Source organism: Giraffa tippelskirchi, chromosome 1, assembly GCF_054371585.1.
Source record: "Giraffa tippelskirchi isolate mGirTip1 chromosome 1, T2T-mGirTip1v1.2.pri, whole genome shotgun sequence".
Lineage (NCBI taxonomy): Eukaryota > Metazoa > Chordata > Mammalia > Artiodactyla > Giraffidae > Giraffa > Giraffa tippelskirchi.
In genome coordinates, this window is record NC_137275.1 from 191,342,101 (window position 1) to 191,364,422 (window position 22,322).

At 50.5% G+C, this 22,322-nt stretch overlaps 1 protein-coding gene across 22 annotated transcripts in view; it reads left to right on the forward strand.

The window, feature by feature from the left end:
- PTK2B (protein tyrosine kinase 2 beta) overlaps positions 1-22,322 on the forward strand; it is a 151,428-nt gene that overhangs the window by 119,698 nt on the left and 9,408 nt on the right. For 15 of the 22 annotated variants that reach the window (XM_081517863.1, XM_081517979.1, XM_081517896.1 and 12 more), the window contains 19 exons: positions 350-412; positions 817-871; positions 1,307-1,447; positions 1,855-1,929; positions 2,545-2,646; positions 3,307-3,424; positions 3,987-4,026; positions 4,664-4,710; positions 5,841-5,891; positions 6,391-6,488; positions 7,203-7,287; positions 7,950-8,050; positions 8,299-8,414; positions 11,184-11,284; positions 11,465-11,554; positions 12,405-12,609; positions 15,330-15,438; positions 17,243-17,308; positions 19,151-19,276. In XM_081517863.1, coding sequence (XP_081373989.1) covers positions 350-412; positions 817-871; positions 1,307-1,447; positions 1,855-1,929; positions 2,545-2,646; positions 3,307-3,424; positions 3,987-4,026; positions 4,664-4,710; positions 5,841-5,891; positions 6,391-6,488; positions 7,203-7,287; positions 7,950-8,050; positions 8,299-8,414; positions 11,184-11,284; positions 11,465-11,554; positions 12,405-12,609; positions 15,330-15,438; positions 17,243-17,308; positions 19,151-19,276 — 1,789 coding nt within the window. The remainder of the gene's footprint in view (positions 1-349; positions 413-816; positions 872-1,306; positions 1,448-1,854; positions 1,930-2,544; positions 2,647-3,306; positions 3,425-3,986; positions 4,027-4,663; positions 4,711-5,840; positions 5,892-6,390; positions 6,489-7,202; positions 7,288-7,949; positions 8,051-8,298; positions 8,415-11,183; positions 11,285-11,464; positions 11,555-12,404; positions 12,610-15,329; positions 15,439-17,242; positions 17,309-19,150; positions 19,277-22,322) is intronic. The other 7 variants (XM_081517918.1, XM_081517930.1, XM_081517997.1 and 4 more) reach the window with 1 other exon arrangement.

A 22,322-nucleotide genomic window follows, 5' to 3' on the forward strand; every position in this document is an offset into this window, starting at 1 on the left:
AACCTAAAAGGTGGATGTCAGTGTTCCTCAGCTATAGATTGAGTGTTGGCTGCCTTGGGTCATTTATTTTTAGAGACCACTGGTAGAACCTCTGTTCTTCTCCTCTGCCCACCAACTGCATAAGCCAGAGGTGGAAACCCTGGAGTACAACTGGAGTCTTTCCTAGGAAGGAAATTTGTGGGTTTTCTAAAATTCATTGTTTTCTAAATAATGAATTTTTTGCCTCTCCTTCCTTTCTCCCTCCCAGTGGTTCCCACAACCGGCAGGGGAGGGTGCTTCTGGGCCAACATGTGGGCGTTGGGTGGCCCAGCTCTGATGGTCCCGTTCCCCGTGGCTTCTCTCTCTGCAGGCGGTTCTTCAAGGACATGCCCCACAACGCACTTGACAAAAAGTCCAACTTCGAGCTCCTGGAGTAAGTCCTGGGACTGGCCCCAGCCTCTCCTCCCTTCCCTCCTCCTGCTTTGCTCTTCTTGCTCACCTCCTATACACCTCCATCCCCAGACCAGAGCCAGGCAAGACCCATCTCCCTGATGTGCTCACCTTCCCTGATTGGCCCAAAGTCCTGAGTTGGGGATGTAGACAGTATTAGTCACTCAGTCTTGTCCAATTCTTTGCAACCCCATGGACAGTAGCCCACCAGGTTCCTCTGTCCATGGAATTCTCCAGGCAAGAATACTGGAGTGGGTTACCATTCCCTTTTCCAGAGGATCCTCCTGACCCAGGGATCAAACTCGGGTCTCCCGCAATGCAGGCAGTTCTTTACCATTTGAGCCACCAAAGGGGACTCAAATGCTGCTTTTCCCCCCTTACTTTCAGGAGAGAAGTGGGCCTGGACCTGTTTTTCCCAAAGCAAATGCAGGAGAACTTAAAGGTGAGGAAACCAGTGGATGAAGAGCCCAGAAAGGCTCCCTTCGTGTCTCCCTTATGTCCTCCAAGGATTAGATCCATAAGGGATGGAGCTGGGGACCCTCGGGGAAGCCAGAGTGGTCTGTGCTGCCTTAGGCCATCTGGACCTGGGACTGCTCCATGCATCCCGTGGGCCCGTCTGTGTCTGGGAATCAAGAAACCCTGCTCTAGTTCCACATCAGAGGCCAGTTAGCTCTATGGCCTGAGCACCGGGGATGCTACCGCCCCTGCCGCCCTCCCAGGGCCATGGTGAGCTCCCTTGAGACCACAGGTGTAAGAGATCAACACTGCCCTCACAGTCTACAGAGGCCTAAGGACTGTCCTACAGCAGCTTGCAGGCCTGCAGTGAGATCCTAAGGGAAGGAATCGGGCCCCGCTCACCCCTGACCCTCTCGCCCAGCCCAAGCAGTTCCGGAAGATGATCCAGCAGACGTTCCAGCAGTACGCCTCGCTCCGGGAGGAGGAGTGCGTCATGAAGTTCTTCAACACCCTCGCAGGCTTCGCCAACATTGACCAGGAGACCTATCGCTGTGAACTCATTGTAATGCCGCCCTCTCTTCATTCTCCCCCCTTACCCAAATCCCAGGCCTCTCAGGAGAGCAGGCCATGGGGGCAACTCAGGGTGGGGGTGGGGGTCGAGACAACCCTCCAACCTACTGCTTGTAGGTTCTGTAGCACCAGGACCTCCCCCAGTGTATCTGAAAATGCAACTAATGCTAAACTACTTGCTTGCGGAAGGGAGCTGAAACCTTGGCTCCAACTCTGGGAGGAGGTGGGCAGTGCTGGCAGAGTGTTGGGAGCGGGGTGATCTGTATGGTGGGAGGTTAGGATGGAAGGAGCTGGAGGGCCCAGGAGACATGGCTTGTGTCTAGCTAGTGAACTGTTTTAAGCCTCTAAAATACAGGCAAGCAGAGCAGAGGCAACAGCCTGTCTCTCCTTTGATTCCAGCAAGGATGGAACATTACTGTGGACCTGGTCATTGGCCCTAAAGGCATCCGCCAGCTGACAAGTCAAGATGCAAAGGTAGAGAGAGATGGGGTGGGGAGGGGGGCAGGCCCCACCCAGCTCCAGGCAGAGCATTCTTCCTCTTTTGGCTGCCTCCCATCCTGACCTGTCCCATTGGTTCTTCCGCCCCATTGCTGACAGCAGAGAGGCTCTTGGTATCAGTAGCTGTGGGGAGGCTATTTGGGATAACAGCATGGGGAGTGTGGGTCTTTACATCCCTGGGACTGTCCCTGGCACAGAGGAGGTGGGGACAGATGTGGTTAAGGTGGGGGAGGGGAGGAGGGAAGGATACTACTGTTGCTCTTCTGGCAATAGTAGCTGCTCTTTCAATGGCATATGGGGCTATCATGTCCCTGGGAGTCAGAAGAACCAGGTCCAGCCCTGGCCCTAGCACCAGCTTGGCATATGACTGTGGGCAAACCCTGACTCTTTCCAGGCTCATTTTTCCTTCTGCAAGGGGCTTGGGCTAGGTGATCCTTCTAAGCTGAATGGTCTTTGATTCCCTCTTCATTCCCGCTGAGAAGCTCCAATGCCTGGTTCTTCCACACTCGCCACCCCCACCCCATACTGATCAATCCTCATGGCCTGATCCCAGGAATGGGATGGTCTGAAGGACCCCCTCCTTTCCCTCAGCCCACCTGCCTGGCCGAGTTCAAGCAGATCAAGTCCATCAGGTGCCTCCCTCTGGAGGAGGGCCAGGCGGTACTGCAGCTGGGAATTGAAGGCGCTCCCCAGGTGAGCATCTCTGAGAACATTGGGCATGCCTGTTCAGGCCAGCCTGGCCAGGGCTTCCCTGGTTGCTGAGAGCTTGTTAAGTAAAGGGCACCTAGTTCTTAGACCAGGTAGCAGGATGATGTCAAACTAAGGAAAAGTACACCAGGAAGCAAAACTGTTGTTAAAATGTCAAGAAAGAAATTGTAGGAAGCTTGGGGGAGGGCAGAAACAAAGTGAACAGAAATCAAGGTACAGATCAGAGGTCTAACTGTGAACAGGTAACAGTGACTCAGAACCAAGACCTTGGGGATCCAGGGCTTTTTGTAGATGGGAGAGTGAGAGAGACCTCAGACCACAAACAGGTTGTATGCCTGTCCTTTCATCCACGTGTCCTCTGCGCCACTCCCTCCCTCTTCCGTTTTCTCCATTTCTGCTCAAGCATACAAGGCATTTGCTATACACTCAGTGACTAGAAAAAGGAATTCCCTTCCTGGAGTGTAAGGTGGTCAGTTGGGCGAGGTGACGAGAGCGCCCCCTGGTGGCAATTGGGAATGCAAGCGGAGTCCCAGAAGAGGAGCTGGTGGAGTCCAGGCAGGCCATGATTAGAAGTCCTGCAGTCCCGTGGGGTTGACTCTAGCCAAGGCTCTGGGGTCTCATCCTTGGCTGGTCTCTTCCCTGCAGTCCTTGTCCATCAAAACCTCCTCTCTGGCAGAGGCCGAGAACATGGCTGACCTCGTAGATGGTTACTGCCGGCTGCAAGGAGAGCACAAAGGCTCTCTCATCATTCGAGCCAAGAAAGGTGTGTTTCCACTTGAAGGTAACCTGGCCCAACAGGCAGTGGGTGGCATAGCCGAGCCGAGCCTCCGGGGAGGAGCAGGAGAAGCTAAGCCATTGACGGATATGTGAATGAAGAGCCTTTGGAAGTGTGGGGAGGGGCTCACCCAGCCCTGACAGACACTCCCTGTGATCCCATCCCAGATCCTTGGCTACAGCCCTGGCCCCGCTGACCAAGGGTGGCAAGGGGTGCGGGGGGCAACTTCTGATGGAGAGATGTTTGTCATCCTGGGAAGATCAAAGCTGTTCCCAGAACATGGCTGGTCCATCCTGTTTGGGGATGGAATCAGAAAGCAAGGGTCAGGCTGGGACGTGTGACAGTGGCAGAGGAAGTCTGAGAGTTTCTTCTGCTAAAAGGATTCCAGTTCAGGGCAACGGCCTAGCCAGCTTCCACTCCAACTCTCAGGGGCCACAGAGTGGCGGGAGGGGTCTCCCGTGTGTTGGCTGGTAGAAGCAGTGAGGTCCGTCATCCATCTGGGACCCTGTGTCCCTGGTTCCAGCTCCCCTTCTTCCTCTCCTTTCTCCAGATGGTGAGAAGCGAAACAGTCTGCCCCAGATCCCCACGCTGTGAGTACAACTGCTAGGTGGAGAACCGGTCCCGCCTTCAGCTGGTGTCTTCCTTACGAAGGCAGACCGAACAGGGGGCCTCCCCTGCCACAGTTTCCAGTTTCTGGCCCCCAGAAGAAAATGCTAGAATTCCAGCATTTCACAAGTGGTTATTTTTCACCAATAAATTTCTCCCAGTAAATTCATGCAGGGTTATTCCTGTATCCTAAAGCCCGCTGGCACCATCTTGGGCGGGGGAGGGAGGGGCAATTACTGCTGTCCCCTCAGGTGGCGCTAGTGGTAAAGAACCTGCCTGCCAGTGTAAGATACATGGGTTCAATCCCTGAGTCAGGAAGATCCCCTGGAGAAGGGCATCGCAATCCACTCCAGTACTCTTGCCTGGAGAATCCCATGGACAGAGGAGCCTGGCAGGCTACAGTCCATAGAGTCACAGAGTCGGACACAACTGAAACGACTTGGCAAGCAAACCTCCCTCCTGTCCCCTGGTGGCCTGGGCTATGCTCCCAGCTTAGTGCCATCAGAACAGGCTGCTTCTCCAGGCAGGGTGGGAGGGAGAGGGGGGGAATGAGGCTGCCCTGGGTGGGCACTGCCAGGCTCTGAGCTCACTGGGCTCCTGCCCTGTCCTCTCCTCCTGTAGAAACCTGGAAGTTCGGCGGCCCCACCTCTCAGAAAGCTGCAGCATAGGTAAGCCTGCCCACCTGCTGTCCTCTGCCTGCACCCAGAGCCTCCCTTCTGCCTGCTCTTGTGGCATCCTGAAGGATTCCCTCAAAGTTACAGAAAAATGAACTTCCCCTATGACTGCTCAATGACGGCTAAAAATATCATAATAGCTAACATGTATTGGGCGGGGCTTCCCTTGTGTCTCAGTGGTAAAGAACCGACCTGCCAGTGCAAGAGACACAAGAGACATAGGTTCAGTCCCTGGGTTGGGAAGATCGCTGGAGAAGGAAATTGCAATCCACTCCAATATTCTTGCCTGGAGAATCTCATGGGCAGAGGAGCCTGGCAGGCTACAGTCCATGGGGTTGAAAAGAGCTGGACACGACTTAGCAACTGAGCAGGAACACGAACATGTATTAGGCAGCTAGTATGCGGCACCACGTTTGTCTTGGTCAGCTCAGGCTTCATAAAAAAGCCACAGACTGGGGGGCTTAAACAACAGACCTTTATTTCTGACAGCTCTGGAGGTGGAAGTCCAAGATCAAGGTGCCAGTGTGGTGGGGTCCTGGTGAGGTCTCTCTGCCCGGCTTGCAGACGGCCGCCTTCTCTGTGTCCTCGTGTGGTGGACAGATGGAGAGTTCTGGTCTCTCTTCCTCTTCTTCTAAGGACACTCATCCACCGTGGGGGCCCCACCCTCATGACCTCATCTAACCCTAATCTCCTCCCAAAGACCCCTTCAAACACCACCACTCCTGGGGTCAGGGTTTCAACATATGCATTTGAGGGGACACAAGCATTCAGTTCATGACGGTGTTAAATACATAATCGATATTGTTTTCTTTAATATTTACATTCCCTAGAAATAGTCATTTCACAGAAAGGGAAGCAGATTAAAGGAGATGAACCAACTTGCCCTAAATAATAGCCAGGCAGCAGCAAGGAGGGATTCAGGCAGAAGACCCTAGGCCCTGTGGCCACCCAGATACCTAGGATGGAAATCTGTTCTCCCCTGGCTCCTCCCCACACCCCTCCCAGTGATGTCAGCTTAGTTCCACTGACCTGTGGTGGGCAAGTCAGGAGGGGGTCTCACACCTGGTTCCTGGTGGTGCCCCCCCAAGGCATCTTGCCCATGGGATGTCCTTCTGTCATTTCAGAATCAGACATCTATGCTGAGATCCCCGACGAGACCCTGCGAAGACAAGGAGGTAAATCCCTGACCGCCCCCCACCTCATGTCAACCACCCCCAGGGCCATGGGAAGTGATATCTGGGGACACATATGACATCACAGGGGGACTTTTCTTCTGTCCCTGTGTCTCAGCCAGGGACACAGCTGAGTGAGGCACCTGTGATTTAAAAACAGAGATCATTGTTTTTATCCTGTCACCATTGACCTTTGGTGTGTCTGTGGTGGAGGGATGTGCTAAGAGCATGGACATGGGACTCAGCTTTCCCAAGTCTGAGACAATGGAACCTTCTAGACCCCCTTTCCCAGCCTAGCCCCTGGTTCCTGGCTGACGTGTTGGTAGGGGAGGTCTGGTCACACCTGGGCTGGAGGGGGCAGAGCCTGGTGTTAGAGCCTCTGGATACTCAGAATCCCAAGGATGTGGGCACTCAGAATCCCCAGGGATGTAGATTCCTGGATTCCCAGGGGGTGCCAACCAGTTTCTGTGCCCCAGGACTGTTTGCTTTATCACCTGTGCAGGCCCACAGTATGGCATCGCCCGGGAAGATGTGGTCCTGAATCGTATTCTCGGTGAAGGCTTTTTTGGGGAGGTCTATGAAGGTGTCTACACAAATCACGTGAGTTTGTGATACCCAAGTTCTGCTCTTCAGTAGAAAGAGAAAGGAGCTCAAATACTCTGGTGTTGGGGGAGGTGGTGTGCTGTGGTGTGTGGAACTTCATGCATTTGGCCTTTGCAGTGTTTATGAAATATGCAGGGAGTGATGAAAACAAGAGTCATTTCCCAGAAAGGCAGCAATTGCAGGGATTGGAAGAGAGGCAACAGCTATGGGCGTGGGATGGGACCCAGTGGCGGGGACTGACTCTTATGGGAGAACATGAAGGGGGAAGTGCCATGAGAAGCAGTTGTGAGAAAGGGAAGATGGGCTCCAAGGTCGCCAATGGGGCTGGACAAGTTTGTCTTTGTGTTTGTGCTTCAACCAGGCCTGGGGAAAAAGCAAAATTGTAAAAACCAACAATAAAGAGAAAAAGACCTGGATGCCATGTCTGATGATGGCCTTGCATGTGACCTGCACACACCCACTAACTTCGGGCAGGTCACGTGGACCCCCAGCCTCTGTGTCCTGGACAGCCAGGGGCTCAAGGGATCTGATCTTCAAAGTTCCTCCAGTCCAAATGTACCCTGATCAGGAGGAAGTGGGTGCGAAGGAGAGGAGGGGAAGAGATAGGAAGTGCAGGCTTTGCAGAGACCCAGACGTCACCTGTCTCCTGGGGACGCCAGGGTAGGGAGCTCTGGGCAGGACTGAGGGTCCCTGGACACACTCTCATTGCAGAAAGGGGAGGCAATCAACGTGGCTGTGAAGACCTGCAAGAAAGACTGCACTCTGGATAACAAGGAGAAGTTCATGAGTGAGGCAGGTAGGTGCCCCTGGGGAGACACCAGCAGGAAGACTGGAAAAAAGCCCAGCAACTATGCAGACCAGGAGGCAGAAAGGGGCCAAAGCATCTGTGGTGGAGGTCGGGGAGACAGTGGACAGAGCTGATATCCACAGGGGAACAGGTTGCACCCCTGGCTCTGGGTCCAGCCAGCAGAGCTTGATTCTTGTTTTGGACCTTAGAGACACTGGAGCATCTTCCCCTAACCCCTAACACCTAGTCCCCAGCCCCTAAACCAAACCCCTCACCCTAACCCTAACACCTAACCACTAACCATAACTCGTAACCATAACCCTAACAGCTAACCCTACCCTAATCCTAAGCCTAAACACTAGCCCAAACCCTAGCCCTAATCCCTAACCATAACCCTAAACACTAACCCTAACCCCTAAACCCTAACCCCTAAACCTAACCCCAACCCCAACCCTAAACCTAACTCCTAACCCCGAACCCTAATACCTCACCCCAACCCTAATCGCTAACCCCTAAACCCTAACCCTAACTCCTAATCCCTAGCTCCTAACACTAATCCCTAACCCTAACCCTAATCCTAACACCTAACCACTAACCATAACACCTAACCCCAAACTTGCCCTAACCCTAAACCTAACCCCTAACCTTAACTGTCTCACCCCCACTTGCAGTGATCATGAGGAACCTGGACCACCCGCACATCGTAAAGCTGATCGGCATCATTGAAGAGGAGCCCACCTGGATCATCATGGAACTGTACCCTTACGGGGAGGTGAGCTGGAGGGCCAAGAAGGACCCCTGTGATGACAACTGGGCTGCATTAGAGCAACACCTGGGGAGGGGATGGCCAGGGAGGATGCATTTGGAGCCAGGGGCCCTTAACTTCCAGCTGAAACAGCCCCAAGGCTATTTGGAGAGGAGTTACCAGATTCTTCTGCCAGCCTGGGTGTGCCCTCCCCCACTCCCTAGCTCCACACCCAGTTCGGGCAGAATCCTCAGGGCATCTTCCCTTTCCTGCAGCTGGGCCACTACCTGGAGCGAAACAAGAACAGCCTGAAGGTGCTCACTCTTGTCCTGTACTCGCTGCAGATCTGCAAGGCCATGGCCTACCTGGAGAGCATCAACTGTGTCCACAGGTGGGGCTGGGGAGGGGCCTGGAGGAGGTACACAGGTGGGGCTGGGGAGGGGCCTGGAGAAGGTGGGGTCACACACAGACCAGGGTTGAAGGCCTGGTTTTGGTCCCACTTAGGTGACAGCTTGAGCACCTTCTTGGGACCTGTGTCCTCCTCCAAAAGTACAATAGCCAGAGGTCCCTCCCAGGATTGCTAGGAAGAGGAAATCTGAAATCAGGGTGTCTGCCTGTAACTCAGTAGACCGCATCCCTGTGGGTACAGGAAATCACTTCTCTGCTTGCCTCTCACTTGTTCTCCAGCATTTCCATTTGGTGGCACCCAGCCTAGAGGAGAGACTGGGTTCTGGCAGCACTAGGACAATCCTGGGGTCCTGGGCCTTCCAGCCTGAGTGAGTGGCACTGCCCTGGTCCCCGACACCTCCAAGCTGCCAAATCCAATCCTCTGTCTGACTATGGCACTGGTTCCTTCTCCACCCGGCTTTGTCCCCTTCCTTGAAGGGAGGTCCCCATCACAGGGGATATGATCCTCTGGAGGAGTCAGAGTTCAGTTCAGTTCAGTTGCTCAGTTGTGTCCAACTCTTTGTGACCCCATGGACTGTAGCACACCAGGCTTCCCTGTCCATCACCATCTCCTGGAGCTTGCTCAAACTCATGTCCATTGAGTCAGTGATGCCATCCAACCATCTCATCCTCTGTCATCCTCTTCTCCTGCCTTCCATCTTTCCCAGCATCAGGGTCTTTTCCAGTGAGTCAGTTCTTCACATCAATTGGCCAAAGTATCAGAGTTTCATCTTCAGCATCAGTCCTTCCAATTAACGTTCAGGACTGAATTCTTTTAGGATTGACTGATTTGATCTCCTTGCAGTCCAAGGGACTCTCAAGAGTCTTCTCCAACACCATAGTTCGAAAGCATCAATTCTTCAGCACTCAACTCTCTTTATGGTCCAGCTCTCACACCCATACATGACTACTGGAAAAACCATAGCTTTGACTAGACAGACCTTTGTTGGCAAAGTAATGTCTCTGCTTTTTAATATTCTGTCTAGGTTGGTCATAGCTTTTCTTCCAAGGAGCAAGCGTCTTTTAATTTCACAGCTGCAGTCACCACCTGCAGTGATTTTGTAGCCCAAGAAAACAAAGTCTGTCACTGTTTCCATTGTTTCCCCATCTATTTGCCATGAAGTGATGGGACTGGATGCCATGATCTTTATTTTTTGAATGTTCAGTTTTAAGCCAACCCTTTCACTCTTCTCTTTCACTTTCATCAAGAGGCTCTTTAGTTCCTCTTTGCTTTCTGCCATAAGGGTTATGTCATCTGCATATCTGAGGTTATTGATATTTCTCTCTATAATCTTGATTCCAGCTCGTGCTTCATCCAGCCTGGCATTTTGCATAATGTACTCTGCATATAATTTAAAAAAGCAGGTGAAAATATACAGCCTTGACGTACTCCTTTCCCAATTTGGAACCAGTCCATGTTCCATGTCGGGTTCTAACTGTTGCTTCTTGACCTGTATACAGATTTCTCAGGAGGCAGGTAAGGTGGTCTGGTATTCCCATCTCTTTAAGAATTTTCCACAGTTTGTTGTGATCCATGCAGTCAAAGGCTTTGGTGTAGTCAATAAAGAAGTAGATGTTTTTCTGGAACTCTCTTGCTTTTTCTATGATCCAACTCAAAGCCATGGGGTGAGCAGGTGAATTCTTCAGTCCAAAGCCATCCCCCTCAGATATGGGTCCATATGGGTGACACTATGCACAGCGATGTTGGGGGATGTGAATATTCATCCATTCATTCATTCACTCACTCGTGCAGCAAATATGATGGAACTCTTCCTGTGGGCCTCCAGGCAGTGCTTAAGCTCTGGGATTAAGTCACAATCAAAACAAGCAGAAACCCCTTTCCTTGTAAAGCTCATCTTCTAGCATCTTCTAGGGTGAACAGGCATAGGGCAAAGTGATATAATAGATTTGCATCCTTGTGTGACGTTGTCAGGCTTTGAAGTCATCTTTTCAATAACAAAGACAAACAGTGGGGTGCAGAACCTGCCTGGGAGAAGCAAGAAATGAGCCAGTTTGGGGTTAGAAATGATGTGGGGATTCAAGATGACTGAGTCAGTGAGGCCTCCCAGAGTGGGGGATGGATGTGGGGGTCGTGGGGTGAGAGCTCAGCTCTGGGCTGCACCTCTCTCACCTGCCAGCTGCCAGGTGTGTTCCTCCAGCTCTCTGCCCCGCTCTCCTCCTCCGTACCAGGGGTTCCCAGGGTCTCTGTGCCACGGCTCAGGGGCGTGTAGCCTTTAGGGGGTCCTGGCTCTCCCAGTGCCCCTGGAAGTGAGCTGTGAGCGGCTGTCGGGTCACAGAACAAGGAGAGGTTAATTGTGATCAGGAAAGTGGTTGGGCTTCCTTCCTGAAGTGTCAGCAGGGTGACGGCATCCCCTGCAGAGGGGACAATACATGCAGTGACTGGAGCAAATACGGGGAACACAAGACAGGCTTGGAGGTGAAGATGCGTGAGAAGGGATGATGGATGACAGGGCTCAGCAGCGAGATGGAGGGAGGCAACCAGGACGTGTAAGCAGCCGGGAAGACCAGCCAAGGCTCCTGCCCGAGCCAAGTTCCAGCAAGACGAGTTGTGGGGCCAGGAAGGGCTAATCCACAGAAGCTGCTTGATTCGCCTCCAGAGGCTGGGGCCCTGAAGCTCTCTTCTCCTCTGCCTCTCTGTCTATCCCTCTGAAGCATTATGAACCACTTCACCCTGGTCTTTGCCTCTTTCCAGGGACATCGCTGTCCGGAACATCCTGGTAGCCTCCCCCGAGTGTGTGAAGCTGGGGGACTTCGGCCTTTCCCGATACATTGAGGATGAGGAGTATTACAAAGGTGAGGTGGGGGGTGTGTTACAGCTTTGTCCCCGGAGGGTGTCCCTGAAGCCAAAATCCCCCCAAAAGGTGACTATAAGACAAGTCTAGGCCAACAGTCTCTGGAGAGTAAGCTGCCTTTCTGGATAAGTCTGGATTGTTCTTCTCTAAGAGCTCCCATAAACCCTTGGTCCACCCACAGCCTCTGTGACCCGTCTACCAATCAAATGGATGTCCCCCGAGTCCATCAACTTCCGCCGCTTCACAACTGCCAGTGATGTCTGGATGTTTGGTGAGCAGACTCTCCATAGGGTGTGGACAAGGGTTTGATTACCCCTCTGTGACCAGGATAACAGGGGGCACAAGAAGCGGGGGTCCGGACCCTCAGATTCTGTTTTGCTGCCACCACTGAGGAGTCCCAGAGGTGGGGAGTCAGTGGTGGATTGGGGGTGACATGAGCTAAGGGCCAGCCTGCATTCATCTTCATGGAAAAGGCTCTTTATATGAGCGTGAGCTCCCCCAAACAGCCCCAGGACTGAGGTGAGGCCACCCTGCAGGGGAGCCTCAAAGGCAGAGCTGAGCTCTTCTCTGAGAAGAAGGTACAGGGTGAGGAGAGAGGAAAACCAGGTGATGGACAGCCACTTAAAAGGCACACAGCTGTGTAGATTCTCTGTCTCAGGTCTCCACAGCCTGCCCAGTACAATATCACTATTCTTCTTCCCATTTTCCAGACAAGGAAACTGAGGCTCAGCGAGTCAGGGGCTTGCTTGTGATCACACAGGCAGCAAGCATTGGCGCTAGGCTTTGTATGCCGGCTTTCTGATGGAGGCATCACTCCCTCCTGGTGGTCCCAATGAAGTTCCTTTGACGGTCCCCTTCTCCAGAACCCTAACAGCTCCATGTGGGAAGAGCCTGGGTGTGGGAGCTTAGTTCGCTTACAGTCATAGGCGATTGGTCCCTCAGTGGACCACCACGTGGGCAGGACCCCCGCGATGCTATCTATAGAGGAGAGAGGGGAACACAGGGCGGTCCCCAGCAGGCACTGAGTGTTGACTACACAGCTGTCTCTGGGGAGGGTGGGCTGCCTCTCCAGGTTCGAGTCCCCTCAGCACGGGCCCTGAGCTCTCTCCTCCCGCCTGCAGCTGTGTGCATGTGGGAAATCCTGAGCTTCGGAAAGCAGCCCTTCTTCTGGCTGGAGAACAAGGATGTCATTGGGGTGCTGGAGAAGGGGGACCGGCTGCCCAAGCCTGACCTCTGCCCGCCCATTCTCTACACCCTCATGACCCGCTGCTGGGACTATGACCCCAGTGAACGACCCCGCTTCACTGAGCTTGTGTGCAGCCTCAGGTGAGCAAGGAGATGGGTGTGTGTGTGGGGGGTGGACTGTAAGCCCAGGGCCCCCTGAGAGCAAGCCTCCTCTTCAGCAGCACATAGAGGTTTATAGCTGTGTGTGTGTGTGCTCAGTCACTATGTCCAACTCTTTCTGACCCCATGAATGGTAGCCCACCAGGTTCTTCTGTCCAAGGGATTTCCCAGGCAAGAATACTGGAGTGGTAGCCATTCCCTTCTCCAGTGGATCTTTCTGACTCAGGATCAAACCAGGGTCTCCTGCATTACAGGTGGATTCTTTACCATTTGGGGCCACATAAAAATAGGTAAGGGGCTATATTTGGCCTGTGGGCCTAGTTTGCTGGCTCCTACTTTAAGGAACCCAATGCTTAATTAACATTAAATACTACAGCTTTAAACACTGTAGGCAACTTGTGGGCATTTTTTAGAAAATCATCCCCAGAAACTGCCACATGGGAAGGTACCACAGGAGAGGCTGGGAACCCCAGGCCCAGGCAATGGGAATCTTTGAAAAAAAAATTTGCACAGTGTGAGAGCTGGGAGTTAAGTTTTATTGCGGGCAAAATGAGGGCTGCAGCCTGGGAGACAACGTTTCAAATAGCTCTGAGAAACTGCTCAGAAGAGGTGAAGGGGGAGCCAGCTTATATAGAAGTTTTGCAACAAAGGGCAGGTTGTCTGAACAGCAAACAATTATTGTTAATTAAAGAAAACCAGATGCCCAAGTTAAGGAATTGAGTGCTTTTCTATGTATGGGAAGACGCGAGAGTCTGGGCTCACTGAAATCATTCCTTTGATAGGCATCTCAGCTCTCTGGGGCCAGTATCCTGTTTTCACATCCTGAGTTTCCTCAGGGCTCACCGTAGGGAGTGTCTGCAGTTTGATGGCTCCTAGATGGCAAGTTTTCTTTCCTTCCTGAGTTCCCTCAGGGCTCACCAGCTCACTATCCATGGTGGTGGCAATTGCTGATGACTGTGACATCCTTGTTTACTGATATGTCAGGAAATATTCATTTCTCAGAATGATACTGCATTTGTTTATGGGCAGGGCTCCATAAATAAGCCATATCATGAATTTTTATATTGCACACAAAAGAATGCATATAAATCTGAAAACATAGTACCAAATATCATATATTTAGTAGTACTGTTTAGGGCTTCCCTGGTGGCTCAGATGATAAAGAATCCACCTGCAATGCAGGAGACCTGGGTTTGATCCCTGGATTGGGAAGGTCCCCTGGAGGAGGGCATGGCAACCCACTCAAGTATTCTTGCCTAGAGAATCCCCATGGACAGAGGAGCCTACAGTCCATGGGGTCACAAAGAGCTAGACACGACTGAGCAACTAAGCACAGCACAGTACTGTTTAAAATGATTAAACAAGGCAATTTAAGTGATACAGACAAACTTTAACACTGCGTGAAGTGGCCATCTCCATTCCCAAGGGCCAGAGCTGTGGCAAATGGGAGCGGAAGGTAGGACACTTTTATAGGATAAAGAATAAGGAACAAGGAAGAGATAATTAGAGAATGAATAAGGAATAGGAAACAAGTATAAAGCTGAATGGGCTTCCCTGATGGCTGAGATGATAAAAAATCTGCCTGGAATGCAGGAGACCTGGGTTCAATCCCTGGGTTGGGAAGATCCCCTGGAGGAAGATATGGCAACCCACTCCAGCATTCTTGCCTTCTCCAGGCTGTGCCCTGATCTGCTGTGCCCTGCACCTTCCTGCAGTCAGGCCCAGCTCAGGTTTCATCACCTCCAGGAAGCTGCTGTGGACACCTGGGCCTCCATGACCCACCTCTGGATGTCAGCAGCTCCCAAATACTGATTTGGCAAACTCTGCACATCCAGGGTTCACATACTGTTGAAGCCTAGCTTGAAGGATTTGGGGCATTACCTTGCTAGCCTGTGAAATGAGTGCAATTGTGCAATAGTTTGAACATTATTTGACACAGCCTTTCTTTGGGATTGGGATAGAAACTGATCTTTTCCAGTCCTATGGACACTGCTGAGTTTTCCAAATTTGCTGGCATATTGAGTCTGCATGGACAGAGGAGTGTGGCAGGCTGCAGTCCATGGGGTTGCAAAGAGTCGGACACTACTGAGCAACTAAGCACATAAAGCTGAATTGGCGTTTGGATTGGTATTTGGGTTGGCGTTTGGGTTGGTACTTTGATTCTGATAAAGCATAGCATTTAGAAGGACACAAAAGTTATCTGCATTTTGACCTGCTGATGCGACCCCCTGGGCAGGAGCAGCTCCATCTTGGGCCTAGAAATGTATTTCAACAACACATAATCCCTGTCTGCAGACAATGCTTGGTACACTTGTGGATTCATGGACCCCCTGCCTTTATCTGAGTCCTTGGAGGTGTGTGATTCCCAGGTTGGGAACCACTGTTGGGTAAAAGAAAAAAAAGGCAAGAAGTGTGCATTCAGCTAACCTGGGAGGAAATCCTTGGCCCTTTCCCATTAGCACATACCAGGAATGCGTGGATACCCTTTCCCATTAACACACACCGGGAATGCATAGGTTGGGGCGGCTGCAGGGTCCACAGTACTGTGGCCTGTCTCCTAGGGATCTCCCCAGTGCCCTCTGCAAAGGACGTGGCAGAGGACTTGGGAGTAGGATCCCGGCTGTGGTGGAGCACAGAGGGGAGCCCCCAGGAGTGTTTCTGACCTTGTTTCTGTCTCCTTATCTGACCTGACTTCCTGGCAGTGACATTTACCAGATGGAGAAGGACATCGCCTTAGAGCAGGAGAGGAACGCTCGCTACCGACCTCCCAAAATCTTAGAGCCCACAGCCTTCCAGGAACCCCCACCCAAGGTGAGCCAAGCCTCGAACTCATCGGCCCCACTGGCCCCATGAATCACAGCAGAGCGGGGACCCTGCCCGGCCCCTCCCAGATCTGACTGTGCAGCTCCCCTTACAGTGGTGGTCAGATGGGCCCCTGCATCTTCTCAGCCCTTCCACCCAACCATCCATCAGCCCTGAGGTCAGCCCCCATCAGTCATCTCGGCAGATGGAACCTGAGACAGCCAGAGAGCAGACACCTTGTGGGGCTGCTGGAGCAGGCGGTCACCCTGGAAACATTTCCCTCGGGAGACAGCAGTACTTTCCCTTTTGGTGTTTTTAGGGGCAAATTAGATTCCCTTGAAGGTACGTGATGGGGAGCCCTGAAGTCCAGCCTCTGATGTCCATGGCATCTCTGGGCACAGGAGCCAGTGCCCTGCTGTCCCACTATTAGATGGGTGGGACCATGTCTATAGAAGTCAGCTTGGGCTGCCATACAAGATACTACAGGCTGGGCAGCTTACACACAGACAGCATGGAGGCTGGGAAGTCCAAGATCAAGGTGTCTGGTGAGGACCCTCTTCCTGGATGGCAGACGTGTCCTTCTCGCATGTCCTCACATGGTGGGAAGAGTGAGCTTTGGTGTCTGTTATTGTTATTAATACAACTGCATGCTAAGTCGCTTCAGTCCTGTCTGACTCTTTGCCACTCCATGGACTGTAGCATGCAGGGATCCTCTGTCCATGGGATTCTCCAGGCAAGAATACTGGAGTGGGTTGCCATGGCCTCCTCTAGGGGATTTTCCCTACCCAGGGATTGAACCCACATCTCTTATTCTCCTGTATAGGCAGGCATGTTCTTTACCACCACCTGGGATGTTCATTAATGCTACTACTAATAATAAGAATCATAGGAGTCCTACCCTTGTTACCTCATCTGATCCTAATTACCTCCCAAAGGCCCCACCTCCAAACACCATCACCCTGGGGGTTAAGACTTCAGCATATGAGTGGGGTGGGTGGGGTGGGTTGGGGGGACAAACATTCAGTTCATAACAAAGCCCTGTGGGTGCTGGGCCTCTTTTTGAGGTCCCCCTGATCTGCTGTGCCCTGCACCTTCCTGCAGTCAGGCCCAGCTCAGGTTTCATCACCTCCAGGAAGCTGCTGTGGACACCTGGGCCTCCATGACCCACCTCTGGATGTCAGCAGCTCCCAAATACTGATTTGGCAAACTCTGCACATCCAGGGTTCACATACTGTTGAAGCCTAGCTTGAAGGATTTGGGGCATTACCTTGCTAGCCTGTGAAATGAGTGCAATTGTGCAATAGTTTGAACATTATTTGACACAGCCTTTCTTTGGGATTGGGATAGAAACTGATCTTTTCCAGTCCTATGGACACTGCTGAGTTTTCCAAATTTGCTGGCATATTGAGTGCAGCACTTTAACAGCATCATCTTTTAGGATTTGAAATAACTCAGCTGGAATTCCATCACCTCCACTAGCTTTGTTCATAGTAATGCTTCCTAAGCCATAGTTGACTTCACACTCCAGGATGCCTGGCACATGCAGAGAGGCTACATAGAGACTGGTAATGCCTCCAGTTAGCAGTGACCTCCAGAAGGGCAGAGAAAACTGGCCTCTTAGTACCCTCGTATCACTCAGCAGTAATAGATGCACAATTAGCGGACACGAATGATTTTAATGATTACTCTGTCCTTCATCGTCATCATCCTGAACAAGCCTGACCGGACTCCTACCTGATATTCCCCTTGGTGAGCTGTGCTTCCTCAACAGGACAGAACGAGGGACTGACTCATCTCCATGTTCTCTCTGCAGCCCAGCCGGCCCAAGTACAGACCCCCTCCACAAACCAACCTTCTGGCACCCAAGCTGCAATTCCAGGTAAACACGTAACTGGAGGGCTGGGGAAGTGCAGGCCTCATCTCTGTCCTTCCGAAACTCCATCCTCCTGCCTTAGCAGAGCAGCAGTCCTACCTGCTCAGGCAATGGAGACAGGTCTTCTTGAGTACCCAGAAAAGAACTTGAATTCAAAGTGCCCAGAGATCAACAAAATCTAACTGAACTTCTACCGGGTGGTCCTCAGTTAAGACGATTTCAACCCATGTCTGTCTGTCCACAGTATTGGCTGCTGCGTGCGCCTGCCTGTAGCTAATTCTCTATTCCTGGCCTCCCCAACCCTGAGAAGAGCCTCTGAAAAGGAATCCAGGCAGCTGGGGACCGTTGATGTTCCCCAGAGAATGGAGCTGCTCACTGGGGCTCCCTGCAGAGGCCCTGCTGAGAACCTCGGTAGCTGGTGGAGAGAGAGCATGTTCCCCCTCTGTTTCCCCCCCACCTCCATGGTTACCAACCACAGGACCTGCCCAAGCTGTTGGTCCCTCTCAGGATGTCTCTATCCTGTGTCTCTCTGTTGCATCTAAGTCAGAAGGATCCAGGGGCCCCCTCTCTTTTCTTCCTTTCTATCCCTCAGCTCAGAGTCCCTCCTTAAAAAATGGAAACAATGTCTTTCATTTGGTGCTCCTTCATTTGGCGTCCTATGGTCAAGGAAATGCTCGAGCCAAAACAAGGTTAACCAGGAACAAACAGACAAACCCTCTTCATACAAAAAAAAGAAAAAGAAAACAAACCTCAAGGCAGAAGACAGGAACAATATCCCTAGAAAGAAACATACCCCTTTGTGATGTTTAAAATAGTGGGTTTTATTTTATTTTTTTAAAGATTTTTTTTTTTTTTAATGTTTTGGTTTTTGGGCCATGAGGCATGTGGGATCTTAGCTCCCTGACCATGGATTGAGCCCACACCCCCTGCATTGGAAGGTGAAGTCTTAACCACAGGACTGTCTGTGAAGTCCCAAAATAATGGTTTTTAAAAATATGTGTATATATATAGACTTCCCTATGGGCTCAGTGGTAAAGAATCTGCCTGCAATTCAGGAGATGTGTGTTTGATTCCTGGATCAGGAAGATCCCTGGAGGAGGAAATGGCAACCCACTCCAGTATTCTTGCCTAGGAAATCCCAGGGATAGAGGAGCCTGGTGGGCTACAGTCCATGGGGGTCACAAAAGAGTCAGATATGACTTAGCAACTAAACAACAACAACATGTATATAAACACATATGTTTGTTTTAGTTGCTCAGTCATGTCCAAATTTTTGGGTCCTGATGGACTATATAGCCTGCCAGGCTCCTCTGTCCTGGGGATTTCCCAGGCAAGAATACTGGAGCGAGTTGCCATTTCCTTCTGCAGGGGATCTTCCCAACCCTGGGATCGAACCCATGTCTCCTGCATTGTAGGCAAATTCTTTACTACTGAGCCATCAGGGAAGCCCATACACACACATACTTGTGGATTAACAGTATCTGTTAGCTTCTAACACAATGATGACTTTTTCCTGAAGAGTCCTGAAGGAGGAGATGTAGTCAACAGGTCAGTGCCACACATGGACCCATAGTATACACAGCATCACGGGGAGGGCTGTTAGATGAAAGAACAGCCACCACGTCTGTGATGACTTCTAGCCAAGAGCCATGTATGTCGCTCCGCCACGTCTCCCAAGCAGTCCCAGTGAAATGCCCACCCTTTGTTCTTTATAAGCTCCTGGAATGCAAGTCCCATTTCCCCCATGGAGCTCTTGTATCGTTTCTCTGTGCTCGTGTTCGTAGCAGCTAACTGTCCACCTTCTTGCCTTGTCCCCGTGCCTGGTGCTCCTCTGCTTCTCCTGAATAGGTCCCTGAGGGTCTGTGTGCCAGCTCACCCACGCTCACCAGCCCTATGGAGTATCCATCTCCCGTAAACTCGCTGCACACCCCACCTCTCCACCGGCACAATGTCTTCAAGCGCCACAGCATGCGGGTAAGAGGACTCTGCATGCTGGGTCCCGGTCAGGACAAGAAGGCTGCTGGAGGGAGGTGCCTGGGATACTGGGAACCCCGCGTCCTCAGGCTCAGGAGGTGCCCTCCCTGCACCAGTCAGCCACGGAGGGGCTCTGTGCCTCCTGCACCTCTACAAGCACAGCAGAGTTTGGGGGCCAAGCCAGGCACTGCCCTTGAGACTCCAGCTGGACCCAGACCTGCCCCATCCCTACTCTGATGCTGTGGCAAAGATGTAAAACCACCCCCTTCCCTCAGCCCTGGTGACAGTGTGAAAGCTCATGAGCAGAGGGCAAGGAAGCCTGATGGTGCCAGAAAGTAAAAGATCCTGGGGGTCTTGCCCTGCTCTGCCCTTCCTCCTGCCTGATTGTTGTGATTGTTCAATTTCTCCTCGGTCAAAGGAAAGTCTGCCTTGTGGTTGCCACTCCTGCTGCTTTGCAAAAGTTGCTGCTATATGAGAACAAACTTGGGGGCTAGCATAGGGCTAAGCCACACCCTCCCCAGTCACCTCTTTGTTGTCAGCTACCAATGAAGCCTTGAGTATTTCATTGTCGGTCGCTCAGTCACTCACTCATGTCTCACTCTTTGCAACCACATGGACTGTAGCCCTCCAGGCTCCTCTGTCCATGGGATTTTTCCCCAAGAATACTGGAGAAGGTTGCCATTTCCTCCTCCAGAGGATCTTCCCGACCCAGGGATCGAACCTGAGTCCCCTGCATTGGCAGGTGGATTCTTTACCACTGCACCACCTGGGAACTAGCTTCTAATTGTCAGGTCTCCTTTAAAAAAAAAAAGTGCACCTTTGCTTGTCCACTTGTTACTTGTCACCATCCATCTTCTCCTCCTTTGATACAAATGGCCCCCATGGTCAGTTGCCATGAGCATTTTATATATTTTACCTAACTGAGTCTTGATATGTGATATAACAGACTAAAACCCTTATTACTTTAGCTCTAACTCTGTAACCATGCATCATATTTCAGACTCAGGTATATAGGACTCTAAAAATTGGGAGAGACTACATTTCTATTACAACAGATTTACAAAAATGTAGGAAAGTATGTTGAGATATCCTTGCTGTTTTTCTTAATTTAGTAAAACTTTGAAATGATTAAGATAACTTAGAATTCAAGGCAGTGAGAGCTTAGTGGAATAAGTTTTCCCCTGACCTAGCTCATTTTTCTTTTTTACATTAGTTTAACCAATTTATATCTTAACATGTACTCAACGATAATAAAAGTGCATCTGTAAGCATGTACTATCTTTTAGGCAGTGCTCAACTTCTCTCTCCTGCCCTTAACTCTTTACTCATGATTAATTGGGTTTTAGTGAGTTTGGCTTTAAAATGTGCCCTTTCAGAAAGAAGGTGTTTTGCACATTTGAGGGTCGGCACTGCCTTTGTCTAAACCCTGATTCACCATAAGGACTTTGTTCTGTTCCATAAAGACAAACTGTGCAGCAGGAAAAGGGGCCTTTCGTGTCAAGGGTTTAGATGTACTTGCCGTAGGAAAGCCTGCCTAAAAGAACATAATAAGCATTTCTTAAAATAAGCCAAAAAGAAAAAGTTAAAAATATAAACTCCATTTTATGGTATGCATCAGAAACACCGAGAAAGCCTCTTCCAGGTAGAATGTTGAAAAGATATAATAGACTCCCTGCGAAGCATTTGAAAGCATTCAACAAAAATCAGAGGTGGTTTTCCCACAAAAATAACTTTTCTAGTGACTAACCCTATTGCCTGACTCATCTGAGAATCTGTGGGATTCAATTCTGGAGTCAGGATGGCAGCAGTCCCCCTCTTGAAGACCTCACAATTGAGGTTTAAAATAACAGTTCAGTAAACAGCACCTTTTTTTAAGGGACACTTGCCAGGCGCTGTCCTAGGTGCTGAAGAGAGAATTGCCTTCAGTGAACTTACCATCAGCCAGAAGGAACAGGGCAGATGGTTGCCTATAATGTAAACCAGAGATCTGTGAGTAGTAACACACAGAGGTAGAGCGAAAGTGCAGCAGAAGTTCAGAGAATAAAGCAACCCTTTCCAGCTTCTTCTTTTTTTTTTTTTGTAGTTGGGCCTCAATGGATGGGAAAAATTAGAATGATCCCAGGGGATGAGGAAGGCAGAATCATGAGTTGGAGCCCAGATTGAATGATGGGAAACCTTAGGATGAGTGCAGGAGCTGTTTACTTACAATGGAAATAGGCCTGGCAGGGTGAAGAATCAATTCCTGGAAGGGGTCACAGCTTATCAGAGTCTTTTTAAAACACCCCAAGGGTATAATTCCTCTTAAAAATGACCAGCAATGTAAGCATTCATTGCCTGATAAGAATTCTTGAAGTATACTTTGGACAAGTAAGCCCTAAAGAGATCCAATTCTTTTTAAAATCTCATTTGCTTCTTGAGTTTATTAGAAAATCGGAAGACATAAGAATACATCCACCAATATATGTTAAAATATTTGGTCAGTTGGTGATCAAGCCTGGGGCATACTAGACATTTGAGTGGTAGGAATCTTCTTTGGCAATTTCAAAACTACAAAGTGTTTTCTTGAGTCTGCAAACTCCTCCTGTCATTATCTACTCTAGTCTTCCTCAGTCCATACATTTTCCTTACCTGGAGATTCCTAATGCTATATTCAGAACGTTTGACACTTAGTTCCTATTTGTCATAATTTCGTCAATAGCCTGATATAGACATACCATTGTGTTTGCACATGCTGGCATTTAACTGAGGATATTTACAGCCTTAAAATCCCTTCATTTGGGGGACATAAGCCTTTATGAAGTAAATCTTATGTATTTTATCAATACTATGATGATAAAAGTCTTATGTTCTGAAATTTGTTTTTATTTTTAATTGGGATAGGTATAGTTGCTTTACAATGTTGTACAATGAAGTGAATCAGCTATATGTATACATATATCCTCTCCTTCTTGGACCTCCCCACCCCATCCCACCCTTCTAGGTCATCACAGAGCACTGAGCAAAGCTCCCTGTGCTGTACAGCAGCTTCCCACTAGTTATCTGTTTT